General features: G+C 38.8%; 1 protein-coding gene across 6 annotated transcripts in view; it reads right to left on the bottom strand.

Moving 5' to 3' along the window:
• NKAIN2 (sodium/potassium transporting ATPase interacting 2) overlaps positions 1-16,201 on the bottom strand; it is an 866,607-nt gene that overhangs the window by 13,080 nt on the left and 837,326 nt on the right. For all 6 annotated transcript variants that reach the window (XR_012496739.1, XR_012496736.1, XR_012496740.1 and 3 more), the window contains one exon: positions 13,785-13,845. Coding sequence is in view for 1 of the 6 variants with exons in the window: in XM_074333530.1 (XP_074189631.1) it covers positions 13,785-13,845 (61 nt within the window). In the remaining 5 variants the exon portion in view is untranslated. The remainder of the gene's footprint in view (positions 1-13,784; positions 13,846-16,201) is intronic.

Below are 16,201 nucleotides of genomic sequence, written 5' to 3'. Positions count from 1 at the left end.
TGACAAAGCCACTAGTCAACATACTCGCTTTTGGAGACAGAGCTGGGAAAGGCCATGAAGGGAAACAGATCTGAAGCTAAGCTTAAATATTTAGAAGAACACATTTGAAGACATTAAAGAGTTTGTGTGGGCCTATGAAAATAGAGCATATATCCATTATCTCTGCAGGTAAGGATTTCAAGGGTACTTATCTCCAGTTGTACAAAAGGAATTTAGACCATAACCAACCATTGGCCAAATTCAAAAGAACTGCCTTTCTCCCACACAGACTTACTTGCTGGTAACAACTGAGCTTAGTAAAGTGTGAGCTTGAGGTATTTGATCTGGGCTAAAATCCCTCAGTGTGGAATCTGAGATTTTTTTTTTTTTTTTTTTCTGATTAGGAAAACACAACACTTTATAGGGGCACTTTATCTTGTTGTTGCTTGAAAGGTCACTAAAGTGTTATACTATGGAGAGCTTCTGGCAGGCGAAGCACACAATGAGGGAACTGGGACTTACCAGCTACATCACTACAAATGCTTCACTTCTTAACCTTGTTCAGCAAATATGTATTTCCTTAGGGTCTTAGGGTCCTATTTTCCATGTTTCTCTCTCAGTTGTAACAGAATCAGATCTTCAATATTTTAAACTTGGTAATGCATTTACATATGCTAAACAATGAAAGTGAAAAGCAATCACCACAGTGGTATCATTAAAAAAAAAAAAAAAAAAAATATATATATATATATATATATATATATATATATAAATAGTTTGAGTAATCACTTTAAGCTTTTGGTTCTAAAAACTTACTAAAAAATGAAATATGAGCTCCACTGAATAAACTGTTTTGTCTTTTTGCTCTTGCCTATTTCTGCCAGCTCTCAGTGAGGGTAATACCTTAGATGAGATTTGAAGAAACACATGCTGGTTTTCTGCTGAGACCAGGATCTTGCCATCTAACAGTGTTCTAATAATATAAAACACTGTTACATTCCAGGGAAGCTGTGAAGGAGCATAAAGACTGAGGGCTTCGGAGTTAGAAGACCTGGGCTCATGTTGTGCCTTTACTTCTTACGAGCATGCTACCCATAAGCAGGTCACAAATTTCTTCCTCCATAAGGTGGGGATGATAACACAATTCTAACTTCATAGGGTTAAGAATTGTGGGAGAAAGGCAGTTCTTTTGAATTTGGCCTATGGTTGGTTATGGTCTAAATTCCTTTTGTACAACTGGAGATAAGTACCCTTGAAATCCTTACCTGCAGAGATAATGGATATATGCTCTATTTTCATAGGCCCACACAAACTCTTTAATGTCTTCAAATGTGTTCTTCTAAATATTTAAGCTTAGCTTCAGATCTGTTTCCCTTCATGGCCTTTCCCAGCTCTGTCTCCAAAAGCGAGTATGTTGACTAGTGGCTTTGTCATTAACAACCAAGATACAGTTTTATTTTACAATACCTCATTGCCAGCATGTATTTAAAAAGGCAGCTTTAGGTTTGCTGGACTCAGTGTTCATGAATAAAATGTTTAAATAAAAGGGAAGCTCACAACAGGGAACGTATTTTAGCAAAGAATATTTATTCAAAAAGCACTCGTCTCTTACTTGGTAATTTCAAAATCACACTGCTATTAGTGCTATTAAATCATAGTTCTTTAACTGATATGGTGCTTTACTAATTTAAAATAATTGGACCTCTCTATGCCTCCATTGATCAGATGTAAACATACCCATATTGCAGATAGGAAAGCTGAGGCAAAGAGCAAACTCTGTAGCAACTGCAAAGAAAACGTAACAGTCCTGAGTTGTCTTCAGAGGACCCAAGGCAAATAAGAGAATCATATGTGTGTAATACTTAGAGGCGTGTATATTAAAGGTACATGATGGATGGATTTGGGATCTCGTCTCTTTTTGGAAGGGATTTATACAAAGAAAATGATTTGAACTATGCTTTAAAAATGCATATTAGGTTCTTTTCTGAGAGGATGAGCACTTTGTATGATAATTTACTAGAGTTTTGTATGGAATGTCATAAGCATAGAAGTCATCAGCAGAAGCTGAGAAGAACTGAGGTAGGCCTATGGAAAACCTTCCACTGCCCACTTAGTTGGTTAACTGTGGTCTGACAAGCAACATGTGTGACATATGTGGAAAAAAAGGAAAGATATTTTATATTAAAAGCTACATAGAACTGAGTTTCCACATCTCAAGTGTTTTGGGAAATCACCTTGTATATTATCCAAAAGGACAGAGAGAGGCTGGAACCTGTCTGATTTGTGGTCTATGAGGCTTTGACACAGATGTAGGCAAGGAACTATCCAATGGAGGGGCAAGAATACAGATCTTGCGAGCTCATGAGGTCAATGCTTGGTGGAAGGATTACTTTGGAGTAACTTTTTCTCTCAGATTTGGGCAGGGTGGCAAGGAGACAAAAGGATAATTGCTGGTATAGCTGCTGCTAAAGTTCTGGGGGAAAAAATAAAGGATGTTATGTTTGATAGCATTGATTTTCTCAGAGTTGAGTAGTAGGCTTAAGGAGCTTGGAAAGGTTTGGAGCAGGTCCTGAAAGCACTGTCAGCAGCAGAGGAATGAAAGTCTTGTAAGCAGGAGAGAGCATACAACTGTGTGTAGCGACTTCTCCAGTACTAGGCAGCAACCCAGGATTAGAAGTGGAGAAACTGAACCTGAGCTTTATCAGGCATAGGTCTTGAGGATCCAAGCATAATGCAAGTGCAAGCAAGAAAGAAAACCAAGGGTGCTAGTGAGAGGATCACCACCATTACTCATCCTGGAACTGGATGATAACTAGAAAGATCCAAAGTATGAAACAAAGGTTCCAATGGAGGGAGCGTTCCTGAAGAAACATTTCTCCAGGAGGAAGGCTGGAGAACAAGGTGGGAGAAAAGATAGCTGTTACAGTCAGTCAGAGAACTTTGGAATTGGTGGTTTTCGAGAAGGCTCCTTTCTCCATAATAAAGGCAATCCAAATTAGCCTTCTTGATGAAGGAAATCAAGGGGGTAGATGCAGTGAATGGTGATGAGTGTGGTAAGAGCAGAGAAGGTCAAAAATCTGTAAAGCTAGAATCAGAAAATTATGTATCCAGATATCTTTAATACTTCTGATAGATGTGGAGAAGCATGCAAAATGTGATAAATTAACTAAGAAAACTTTACCTTAAATGTGCTTGGACTCACTTTATGCCATGACGTTTGGATGGATTAGATTTACCAGTGTTTGTTTTGTTCTTTTCTATTAGAATGGCTTTCAATTATATATAACATGCGTTTCAGGTGAAATTGAGACCAGTTACTACAAGCTATAGGTGGGCTAGTTAGACATGATGGCATGTCTTCGCAACTGACATCCAGAATATATTTACAGTGCGTAGCCCATTTAAATGCAATGATTTTAACTGGGCGTGGGCACATTAATGTGTATATTAGGGAAATAAAAAATAAAGCATGCATGCTATAATGATCCAATATAGAAATATTTCTTGGCTTGAAATTTTTGTTAACATAATCTGTGCATCATTTTGCAGCCTCCAGAAAGGAAAATCACAAAGCTCCTGAGCCTAAATTAACCATGTTTTTAGGACGACAGTTGCAGTTTCAGGAAAGAGAATGTCCAGTGGTTACTCTGACATTTTTATTGATACTTGGGAAAGTTGAAACTGAGGTTTGCTCTATCGAGCTCATTTAAAACACTTAATCCTATGTAAATTATGATGTACATTTGATAACTATAGATCGAAACTGTAGCTGTCTTTAAAAAAGGCACATTTGTTTTTGCTAAAGTCTACATATCCCTCTGATTTATCTTTTAGGTTTCTGCTGAAATGTCACTTCCTCAGGGAAGAATTTCTTTGTCTTCTTAACTGGTGCAGATGGCCCTGGGGTACCTTCTCATAGCACCCCTACTCCCTTTGTCAGAACTTCAGGGTAATTCATTGTGTGAAATGTGCTGGATTGAAAGCACCAGGAAAGCAAAGGCAGTATTTGCTTGGTTCACTGCCTCATCCCTCACTACTAACACAGCCAACCAGAGAGCGGTTACTCAAGAAATATGTGTTGAAAGAGTCTATCTCGAGTATCACAATGGAGTGAGGCGGAAAGTTGACTTAGAATCAGGAAACTTAAGTTCTGCTCCCAGCGCTGTCTCTACATGACTGATTGATTTGGAGCAAGTCAATCTGAGCATTCCTTACCTCAACTGTAAAATTAGGGGATTAAGGTAAATGATTGCCAGTGTTGTTCATAGCATTGTGATTCTGCATGAGTCCTTATTTCTGGGATTGGTTTACATACTGGTGGTACTGATAAAATGCTTAAAATGAGCAAATCTGCAAAGGCACCGTGAATGGGAAAAATTAGTACAGAACAGTTATTTTCCTCCGGCTGTCGCAACTGTTATGCACCAATTTTACAAGTCAACTTTACAGGGAAATGGTCTGCTGAATAGGATATATACATATATATGGCATTTGGAACCTGAGACTTGACAATTCCCAAATGGGAAACAGAGTGATGAAAAACAGAGGGGCTTGGGAGAGGGGAACAGGATTGACAGGTTTGGCGCCATCAGAACTATTGTCTCCCCAATCAATTTAGTTCAGGGATGTAGGTGTATGGATGTGTGACTATGTGCTTCCTTTGCCTCTCTGCTCTTGGGAATTTCTTTAACATCAACTTCATTAGTTACAAAGGCAGCAATCCATATCCAATTTTCTTTTTGTGTCAGGATTGTTCATGTATAAACTAGGGTCCTTTGTTGGAAACATTTGCAATTAATCCTATAAACCAACAAACCAAAAATGCAAATTTTGCACTGCCTGCCACAGCCGACCCTGCTGATTCTGAGCCCTGACCACCATCTATTATACACAAAAATGAATTGAAATTCCCACTTTGGGCCTAACCTAATTTCAAGTGATAATAGGCATGGATTCCCAGAAGCACTCTATGCCTCTTGATAGTAACATCCTAATTTCCTTTCCTGGTAAATGTTTTAAATAAGATTTTAGCACCAAAGGAAATTAACCTTTAAATTAATTGTAATTATAAAATGCCATTGCTGATTTTTGTCTTCAGCCTAATTACTTTCTATTATTTAAACAAACCTCACCTCCTGTGAGCTTCAAGTTTGTTTCTCCTTCAGTCCCTGGCACACAATGCCAACCAATCCTAGTGGAGGCCTCCCTGAGTTCCCCCTGCTGGAACTGCCTCATTTAAATGTCACACAGGACTGAGGGTTTGCCCTGCACTCGCTTATTTACAAGGCTTTCTTTCAGAGCTGCATGTAAGGCTGCTGTACTCAGATGTTTTAGTTCCGCATACCTGGTGGCCATCCTTAGAGATGCAGTGTTTTTCAGTCTTCTTGCTGTTAAGAAGGAAATAGCTAAGCCCAGCCTTCTGTTTCCATTAGATGCCACTTCCAAAACCAAAGCACAACTGGACATATTGAAGTGGTCACCCCCGCCAGCATCATTTATCAAAAGACTAACTTTGAAGGTTCTTTCTCTGCACGCCTCAGCTTCCAAGGGCTTTTAGAGTTCTGCTTCCTGTGCCAGCACTTTGTCTTGCTCTCATTTGTTCTTTCGAGATGGGACTAAGGGACAAGCAACTTTATTTTGTGAGCATGTATGTCTACATTCTGGTGCTCAAAGCATCCTATCTTTCTGCCACTTAGCTGTTTTCTTTCTCATGTCGTCACCAATGCGAGGATCAAGAGGAAACAGATACAGAACCCCCATTACAGGTGCTCTGAGCATCGAAGAATAATCAGAATGGAAGATTTTTCTTTCAGTCATTTCTGTAAATGTCACCACTTCTCCCTCCCGTCACATGCTCTGGCTTTCTTTTCTGTTGAGGCTGATTTAAACAACTTGGATATTATTCATCTAATGGATAACTTTAGTGTTCTGAACAACACGCCTCCTTTATTATACCCAGTAAAGGTCTTCCTTTGCTTGTCTGAATATTTTCACCACAACATTGATTCTTTAGAAACAAAGTCCTCGTGCTTGCTTTGGCAGCACATATACTAAAATTAGAAACAAGATCCTGATTCTTTTGCATCAACAAAGGATAGAAATGAATCAATTTCTTTCCCGTTTTTTGAATTGGGAACATAAGATTTATTTTAAAATGTTCATGGTGTGCATGCGTATGTGTGAATGTGTGTGTGTGTGTGTGTGTGTGTGTGTACAAAGCAGTATAGTATAATGGAGGAGACATTATGAGAAAGGGGGAGAAAATATGTAATTGTTGATGAATCAGACTCCGATTTAAAAGTAAAGCTCAGATACTTTCTCAGTGACCACAAGAGGGAGGAATTCAACAGTAGGCTGAAAAAGAGACCAGTGTTAATTTTGGAAGACTTAATGAAAAAATTGTATGTCTCACTGTTAGGGAATGCTGTTGTCATTGATAAGAGTTTGCATATGATTGACAAGAGGCATAGGCACATGTAGGCATTTGTTTCAGGTGTTGATCATTTATTTAGTCTTTTACTTTTATACATGACAACACAGTTTTGGTTTTCCTTTTATTTGTTTAGAAAATGACAAAAGTTGCTTTGTTTTGATAGGTTATTCATTTGCTTAGAATAAACTGGGGTCTAGGGACATATCACATTTCCTTAGCAGTTTCCATGTAATCCAGAAAATGTTTGTGGAGTGTTAACTGATTGATTCATTTATTTCCCAGATACTTATTGAGTCCTGCTCTAGGTTGGGGATATGTTAGATGCTGAGAGTATACATAGTAGTCGTCAATGTAGGTGTGGCCCCCAATGGCATCCCCTGAGGGAGTACAATATGTGCTGTACTGGTGTCAGAAGTGCATGAATAAGTGCAGTGGCCTTGGGCACATCGTTTAGTCTTGTGCTTCTACAAAATTAAGGTGCTGAAATACAGCTATAGACAGTAGCTTTCCACCGTTTTAAACGCTTCGGTGTTATGAATCCAAAAGAATTCCGAAGCAGAACGAAAAGTTATTAAATTAAGTAAATGCAGAGCTCCTGTGTTTCGGGGAGCTTGGGAAGGAGCAAGGTGACACCGTCTACCTTAGTCGCATTATGGTTCTATAGAGTATGGCTAGAGACTAGCAGCACTCAAAGTCTGGCTCTCCAGGCTCTGATAACGTGATGATTCTGTTCAGCGATGGGGCAAGAAATGACACGTTTTATTTTTGTGTGAGGTTGGCAGATATGCACAAGATTATTTCACTCAGTCAGCTTCAGAATTATAAAACAAATCTTGTAAAGAGATGGTAAAACAATAGGATACTACTCTTTCTTTCATTTGATTGCTTGAATATGATATTTGAAAAGTAGAATAGACACATCATTCTCTTAATTGCACCTGGCTACCTGGCACCCAAGAACTTGGCACCTTTTTTGAAGTGCTAATTAGGTTATGTTTGTAGAGTGATTTATAAATAACATGAAAGAAAGCTCAGGCTACCAAACAGCTGTATAGTATGGCCCTAACAACCAGACAGAAAGAATGATTGATAGATAGATAGATAGATAGATAGATAGATAGATAGATAGATAGATAGATATAGGAAGGAAGGAAAGAAGGAAGGAAGGAAGAAAGGAAGGAAGGAAGGAAGGAAGAAGTAAGGAAAGAAGGAAGTAAGACTAGGAGATATATAATATGCCAAAATATTAACTGAGAACCAGAATTCAGAATTGTGGGGTCATTCTATTTATTTATTTATTTATATTTTCTATACATTCTGCAGTCAATGTACATTCCTTTATAAAAGGAAGAAACAAATATTTTTTAATGGTGGAGTTTGCCTCCCTGCTCCCTTCTCTAGCCTCCCCCATAGGTGGGAGAGTGTATGATTGTGCTTAAAGAACTGCATCCAAACTCAGTGATCCTGACAAACTGGAAAAATGATCAAAACACAGAATGGAGTTCAATACACAGAAGCTTAGGTCAGCAGGCCTTAGAAGAAAAATCAAACAAAAATAACAGAAAATTATTAGCCTCAGAGAAGTGAATAATTTCCTGTGGTTTGCTTTTCAAATGAAAGGTTCTATAAATCAATTGTGACTTTTATCCCAAGGCCCGTTGATTTTGAAGAATTCAGGACAGGTTTTTATGAACTTGTGCTTAGTTAGTAGGTTCACGCATGTGTGCATCTGTAAGTTTAACCATCTAGAATTCATTTTTAAATACTTTTTTCAAAATAAGTTCCTGTAGCATATACTTTTAAATGACATTCCATAACTTCTCCAAATGATTTGACTATGTAATTAACACTTGCAAATACACTGAATCTCTTTTAGAAACGATAGTGTCTACTTAGAAAAAGGGACACATTTTTAGAGGATCAATGTTTAGTTTTAGCTTAACTATTAAACCAAAGGTTTGTAAGACCACAGAATAAAAATTGAGAAATCAAACTATACTGTTTTTTTTCTATTATCAATTAGTGATATTTATCAGGGCTGCATGTCTTCCTTTTAATTGTCAGATGTAACAATGCTAATGAAGCAGAGACATAAGTTCTCAGTTCTATCACTGCAAGTGGACGTCCAACTGTGGTGCAGGAGAACTGAGGATTGATGGAGAGAAGAGCTACATATATGACAAAAGGTGCACCAGACCAAGAGTCTCGGAGCATTTTATTTCTTTCACAGAATATTGTAAAAGAGAACAAGTAGAGGGGAATAGAAAATACTGGAGGTCATAAGGAAAACTCAGCATGGCTGGCAACAGATGGTACAGTGAGGAGCCAGCCACAAAGACAGCTCAGCAAGGGATGTCTGCTTTCCTGGAGAAAACCTTTTTTTCCTATGACACATTGTTGGCTTTTCATGAACAAATATATAAAAGTATGTTGTGATGGCTGCCCCACTCAAAATAGGCTTCAAATGGCAAGACACACCCTCCGGGGCAGGGTCCCAGCTTGTTTTCTGGTGAGGAGCTACTCATCTGAAGGCAGATCACTCTGCTCCACAGCAGGGGATGCTGAATATACTCCTGTCTGGAGGCAGGAAGCATGGAGCCCAAGGAAGCCAGTAGCATTGCAGCCTGGAGCCTTACCCACAGGCATTTCATGGGCCAGTGAGCCAAAGTGAGCCCCATTCTGTGTCCCGTAGGCATTTTCAAACATCCAGGAGCCACATGGTGTGTGTGTGTGTGTGTGTGTGTGTGTGTGTGTGTGTGTGATATTATGGACTGAAGTGTGTTCCCCTAAAATGTATACATTGGGGGCCTAACCCCCCACATCATTGTGCTTGGAGATGAGGCCTTTAAAGAGATAATTGATGTTAAATGAGGCCATTTCCTTGTAAGAAGAAACAGAGACACCAAGGGCATGCACGCACAGAGAGGAAAGGCCATGTGAGGACAAAACAAGAAGTCAGTTGCCTGTAAGCCACAGAAAGAGGCTTCCGAAGAAACCGAACCTGCCAACACCTTAATCTTGGACGTCTAGCCTTAAAAACTGTGTGAAAATAAATTGCTGTTGTTTAAGCCACCAAGTTGTTGTATTTTGTTTTTGCAGCCCCAGGCAACTAATAGCTGGTGGCAGGAGTGTTTGCATCTTTCTGTTTGACTTCTCTGTTCCCAAGGTGGTTGCTATCTCCTGGGAGGCACAGTAGATGGCAGTGGTGTCCTGTGAGTTTGCACAGCCAGCCAGCCTGTCAAGCTGTGGCTCTGGCTTAGATAACTCCAGGGTCAGAGATGTGAACTTCAAGGTCCAGGCTTTTTCATAAGAAACAACAACAACAACTTTGCATGAAAATGTCAATAGAAATATTAATCAGACTAGGCTCTAGAAAAGCAAATGAGATACTGTTTAAAAGGAGAAATAAGGGAAACAAAATTCTCAGGCATTTGAGGTGCCTGCAGTCTAACTCCCTCTAGTTCAACGATGATTTATTGCTATTTCGGGAGTCTAGTTTGAGTCATTGCTCCTGGAGCCTGAACCCTCTCCATAGCTCCCAGAGGCTTCTGTCTCTGAGGCTTCCTAGCTGCACTTACGGCTGAGGCCTGAAGTGTCAAAACTGAGCACGTAGCCTGTCAGCTTCATAATGACGTCGAGAATACTTGAATTATCCAGTTGCCATAATTGAACTCTTATCTCCACAGTCCGTTCTCAGCACAGTTACAGAACCAAAACTTCCCTCTCTTCCTCATGAGGCTCTTAGGAACAGAAACTGAACTCATTTGGCAGGCAGGTTGCTAGAACCTCCTCTTGCATGACTTTCCTATCAGGATGCTTTATTACAAATCCACCGCAGGTAAGAGCAGACACACGGAGATCCGCTCCCTGTTTACATAGATATTAAACTTTTCCTATATGTCAGGGCTTACTTTCTGAGAGCATCTGTATGTGTGTGAGTGTGTGTGAGTGTGTGTGTGTGTGTGTGTGTGTGTTTGACCGACTTTCATCAAGCCAGTGTGCTTTGAATGGATCAAAGTAATTTTCTTTATGATATAATTACCAAAAGTTAGACAGAAATTTTAAAACTTTTTTTACTTTTGAGCACTGGAAGTCATGTGTTCTAGGCAATGTCTGGAGGTGAACAGACAGACAAGACACTAAGATAATAATAATAATACATGGCAAATATTAATTCAGAGCATTGTACTCAACAAATACTCATTAATTGTCTGTGCATATGTGAATGACTACAAATAAATGAACCTAACTGAATGGAGAATTAGCTCAAATGACCGTCTCCTCCAGGCTTTAGTCCCCTGAATGTCTAAGGTAAGCATCAGTCATCTACTTGAATATAAAAATAAAAAGTAATTCATATCTTGCTCATTGAGCAAAAAGACTAAAATTATACACTTGCCTATGAGAAGTCAGCTTGTATTTTGGAATAATAATGGCTTGGGTTTACATGGCTTTGGCAATAACTGGATTTAGGACAAAATTCCCTAAAGGTGTTCTCTGGAATTCCAGTTCTCTGGAATATTAAGATTTCTTATAAAAAAGGGCTCTGTGTTCAAATGTTTGGATATTAACTATACTTTCAATCTCTATAATTGATGCCTTAACATTTACAAAGTGACCACTGACTGTTACCAAGCAAACCCTAGCTCACCTAAAATATCTGGAGACTTCAGATAGCTCCAAACCATATTCTTTAACAGTACAGTGAACATGAATTTCACAGGGTGCCACTATCAAACTTAGCCTGCCATACTAAACCTGCTTACCCTGCCTTGCCCATTTCTTTAGATGGAAAGAAACCACAATAAAGGTGCTTGCCACGATTCTGCTGTCTCTGTCTCTCTGCCTTGTCACCAATCCTAGTGTTTCTTGAGTGGCCCTGGGTGGCATCAAGTGTTCTCCCCAGGAAAATGTTGAGTATAATAAAATGGCAAAACTATTTTTGGTTGCTCTCTTTGATCTGCATTTGTCCCCACTACACCTCACCCAAAGTAACATGGTTAAAATAAAACTGTGGATTAGGAAAAAATTGAACACCTTTATCGTAATACTCTCAGAGACGTGAATACATAAATGTGCATTATACATTTCCAGTGTCAAACTTACTTGGCTTTAGGATATCTTTGAGCACTATATCTTATAGAACGAGCATTTCTGGGATCCCCTTTGGGAGGCACTATTCTGGAAAGACACTTATTATCTGTCTAGGAGACTTGATGTGTCAGTATTTTCTGCAGATAAAAGTGCACTGGCATCATTGTGAAATGAAATCAGTCCTTATAGTCCAAGGAAAGTCCAATTCCCATATGAAATTTAACCTGTACGTTTTCCCTTTCATCAAGGATTTGGCACAAAAACATTGAATGGTAATATCTGAGTGAACTGACATAGTTTGTGGAGTCCATACATTTAAAAATCCATGTATCTATTACCCTTCCTAATCTTTGAATAAATCTTTTGTGCATAAGACAAGTGCTTACTAGAAGCCTTCTTTTGAATATTCATTAGGCACTTCTACCTCAACCTGTTCAAACTGAACCAATTGTCACATCCTCATTCTACTTTCCTCAAGTGACATTTCCATTTACCTATTCACTTATACCAGAAACCCAGGAATCTATCTGTTTTTTCCTTGTCCCTTACACAGTACCCATCCATATCCCCTTAATCATTTTGTTCGAACATGTCTCATATCACATCTATTCTCTCCGCCTCCAGTACTAGGCTTAGTCCCCCCTCTCTCAGTCATTTGCATGGTGTCTAAGTAGTCTTCCTTTTCCTAAGCTGCTGCCCCCAACCCCAATCTCTTTCCTTCATACTGATACCGATGTGATGTATTTTTAAAGTACATTTCTGATTATGCTATTTTATTTTTATAAACTACCTGCCAATTGATTTCCATCATGTTATACAAAATAAACTCCAAATTCCTTACTCTGTCAGAACCATTTTTCTACTGTCTCATGTATGCTCTCTTTTCCAGTCTTCTCTGGGTGCCCACCTCTAGCACCAGATATAATTTAGTCGTATTAACCTGGCTTCCTCTACCCCCAACAGGGCTGGCTGTGATATGCCTCTGTGTTTTTTCACCTTTTGCAGGGGATCACCTCACTCCTGTATCAGTTCCCCTATTCATCTTTTGGCTATTCAGCTTCCAAGACCAAGCTCAAGATTGTCTTTCTCTATGAAGGCTTTCTTGGTCTCTTTCCTATCTCCTCCCATTATGTACTCTAGAGAGTTTTTATCATACCTATTTGTCCACATGTTTGCTTTTCCCTACTAGATGGTAAATTCCTAAAGGTAAAAGATTCTGTGTTACTATCTTAAAATCTCCAAAGCCTGACAGAGCACTTGATACATTGAAAAGTGGTTCATAAATGCTTTTTTTAATGAAAGGATCATCATTTCCTTTTACACACAAAATTATATAAACAATATACTGTGTATTCCTGCTTTTACACCACGTATTAGCATGGATGAACAATTTCTCCCTCTAACCACCTGATACTGCCTCCTCCTTTCTGATATGATTGGAAAGTGAAAAAGAAACACACATTTTTCCTGGATTTTCCCCCCTCAAATCATCCTGCAACAGAGCATCTTTCCCCCCATTTTCTCAAAATCCCAATCAATATGAATGTTTTTGGAAACAAAACAAATGATTCCCATCTCTGATTTTTCTTCAGAGTAAATATAGCTGCATGAGCAAGTATCCATGACAGCACTCAGATCCTTAGAATACAAGTAAGAAGTGAAACCTTCTACCTGCCATTTTTAGAAGAGCAGAGGACAATGGAACCACTTAGAGGCTTGTAGGAGGGTACCACCGTCTCAACTCTGGATCAAGCAATAGGACTCCATGCTGAGAACCTGACATAGAGTTCTAGCCATTTGTATCAAAGTGTAGGAACAAAAAGGACATATGAACATTTGGTTGCCTGAAGAGAAATTTCTTGAATTAATCCAAAGTCAATACTTATTAGAATTTTAGGAACTATTGTAAATTTTTTATTAAGATTTGTAGTTCTAGGTGAAACGGATTACTTATCAATATCTAATACATGGTGTGTAAAAAGAGAACAGTCAAGTTAGTAATATTTTTAAATTACTCCAGTCTCCTCTCTGTATTCCCTATTAGAATTGTCACAAGAGAAACAAGATCTTAGTACCTTTCAATGAAATGAAAGAAATATGTTTTCAAAATGGGTGCTTCCCAATTTTTTCAATATGCTGTTTACTTTGATGAAAACACATTATTCCCTGTTCTAATGCTGTGTTGGGGTATATAGTCTGAGAATGATGGAGGCTAGGTGAAAGGCAGTGAGAAGACGCTGTGAACTTGAAAGAAAGAGAACGGAGCTTTAATACTTACAGCTGTCCTCTTCTTCAGTTATACATTTCACAACATAACAGGCGTAGATGAACCCTGCCAGCTGAAACAAAACAAAGATGCGTTAGACATGAGGGAAAGGCAACAGACCTGAATCTCACTGGGGGAGTGACTTTTCAAAGGCAGGACATTTACAGTTAGAATTCCAAATGGTTCGTCAGACTGGATCTTGACTCAGTGTGGATTCCTGATTCAAGTGATGTCTATTTACCTTATAAATATTTTGCTCTGTTTTCCTCTGACCTGTATTTATGTGTCAGATTTGTTAATTACCAGTGAATCTAGAACGTTATTTTAGGCGCAGGAAAAGCAAAAAAGAATTATTGCCATACATTAATGCAATCATGCTTGCGTTTGTGCCAACCGACTTCTAATTTACTTACATTAGCCACTATTATAAAAACGCTTTGAGGGAAAGCTATTAAGAAGATTCCACTTACAAAGTTGCAGAAACACTTTGTAAGTAGAAAGACTTCTTTTTTTTAAATTTATTTTTATTTATTTATTTATTTATTTTTTTAAAAGACTTCTTATTTAGAGCTGTAACAGGAACCAGGCCATACCAAGTATAATTAGGATGACGTGTTACAGAGAAGCCATGGGGTGGACACCTGCAGGCAAGGAGTGTCACAACACATTGGATTTGGGATTGCACACATCACGTCATCCTTTTTGAAACACACTACTGAAAGGTCCCTGTGGTCAGGAAGTCTTCACTCACTGAAATTGGTACCCATCAAGGAACACAGCGAAGTCCTTTGATATCTATCCGTTCAGATTAAGTAGTTTTGTATTCCTTCATATCAGTGTAATATTTATTTAGTCAAATTATGAGTCCTGCTGAAAGGAAGCAAACTAATATAATTCCCTGGTAAGTGGGAAAATTGTTTCCCCAAACAATCTGTCTTGGGAGAATCTTTAAAAATACGTCCTCAGAACAGAAAAGATTATTCATGGTGACACTTCAGAAAGGCACTGATCTGCCTGAGCACTGACCCTATGGGACAGTGTTTGGTGTGGGGAAGGTAACGTTAGGAAAGGCTGCAGTCTTGCATCAGCAAGCTTAGAAACGGCCAAAGGAGGTGCTGTAATAAGGCTAATGAAGCTGCTTTTCATTAGCTGACACCAGTCCTTCTGGAAGATGTGAATGGAACATTTGAAGTCACAGGGTACACTGCTAGATATTTAATTAGCACAGAACTATTTGGAGGCAAAGGGGAGTCCAGTTAAAAGGAACTTCAGAAAATCTCTAATTGGGGTTTGAGGGAGAAAGTATGTTCTGGCAGATTCTAGCTCTCTTCCAAAGAGAACTGGCAGGGAATGAAACAGTGGCTATCCTGGCACAGAAGTAGTGACCCTGCTTAGGGGAGGAATGGATGGGGAAGAAGACTTGTGCAACATGCTCTTCCAGGGCTTTTGTTTTCAGATCCCGGATGACAGGGAATGTGTACCCCCTGCCCTCCCAACCCCAAATGTAGTATCTGAGCCAGTACACATGATAGAAAGTTAAATAAGGATGTCACCGATGCTATATTACCAGAATATTTTCTTTAAAAAAATATATGTTTTAGAAAAATCACCAAGTCAGCACTTTTTGTCTTGAATTATATGTTGCTATTGGCAATAAAATAGAGATAGTAAGAACTATTTCCTTATATAATAGAATCATCAGTATCATTGTATTTCTGGTACTTATTTTTAGAGTACATGGTACAATTCAAAACCAGGATTCCCTGCTTGGCTTCAGCAAAGATTTTGACTTGGCCAAACAAAATCACGTCGTGATTTGAGAATTTTCATGGGTACTGGAAAATTGGACTATGCTTAACACTTCTTAATCTTTTATCTACCAGGACCCATGAAAATGCTCGAATTGCTGAGTGACCCAGTCCCGTGAGTACTTTGTCATTGGTACTTGGATCTGCCTGTGGCTATAAAGAGGCATGGATTTGGTTAAATCCGCTGGGTAATGTCTGTAGCTCCCCCCACCCCCCTTCCTCCACATTAAGTCCTTACCATCCATGGCTAAATGCTATAGATGTATCAATAGCTTATCTTTTCTCTTTAATTTCAAATACTTGTCACTTGAATGATCTATAAAGCAATTTTTTACCCACTCACAAACTTTTCTTTTGATTCTTACTCATCACTTCATTACTTTGGAAATAAAAATCTAGGTAAAGAGCATTAATAAATTCTGAGATTCAGGGTGAATAAGTTTAAGTTTCTCATTAAGGTGTCACTCGATTCTAGATTATTAACTGCGTTCCTCTCCCAGAATGCAGCGAAGGCACTGTGTTTTGCTTACCAGTGATCTTTTAATTGTATTCCGTTGCATTCTTTAACTATCCGGGGAGCGTCTTTGATATAAAAGTAAATCCTGCTGCATTTCATTACCA

Source organism: Rhinolophus sinicus, linkage group LG05 (assembly GCF_036562045.2).
Source record: "Rhinolophus sinicus isolate RSC01 linkage group LG05, ASM3656204v1, whole genome shotgun sequence".
Taxonomy (NCBI): domain Eukaryota; kingdom Metazoa; phylum Chordata; class Mammalia; order Chiroptera; family Rhinolophidae; genus Rhinolophus; species Rhinolophus sinicus.
Note: the sequence above shows the minus strand (reverse complement) of the source record. Positions and strands in the feature narration are given on the sequence as shown.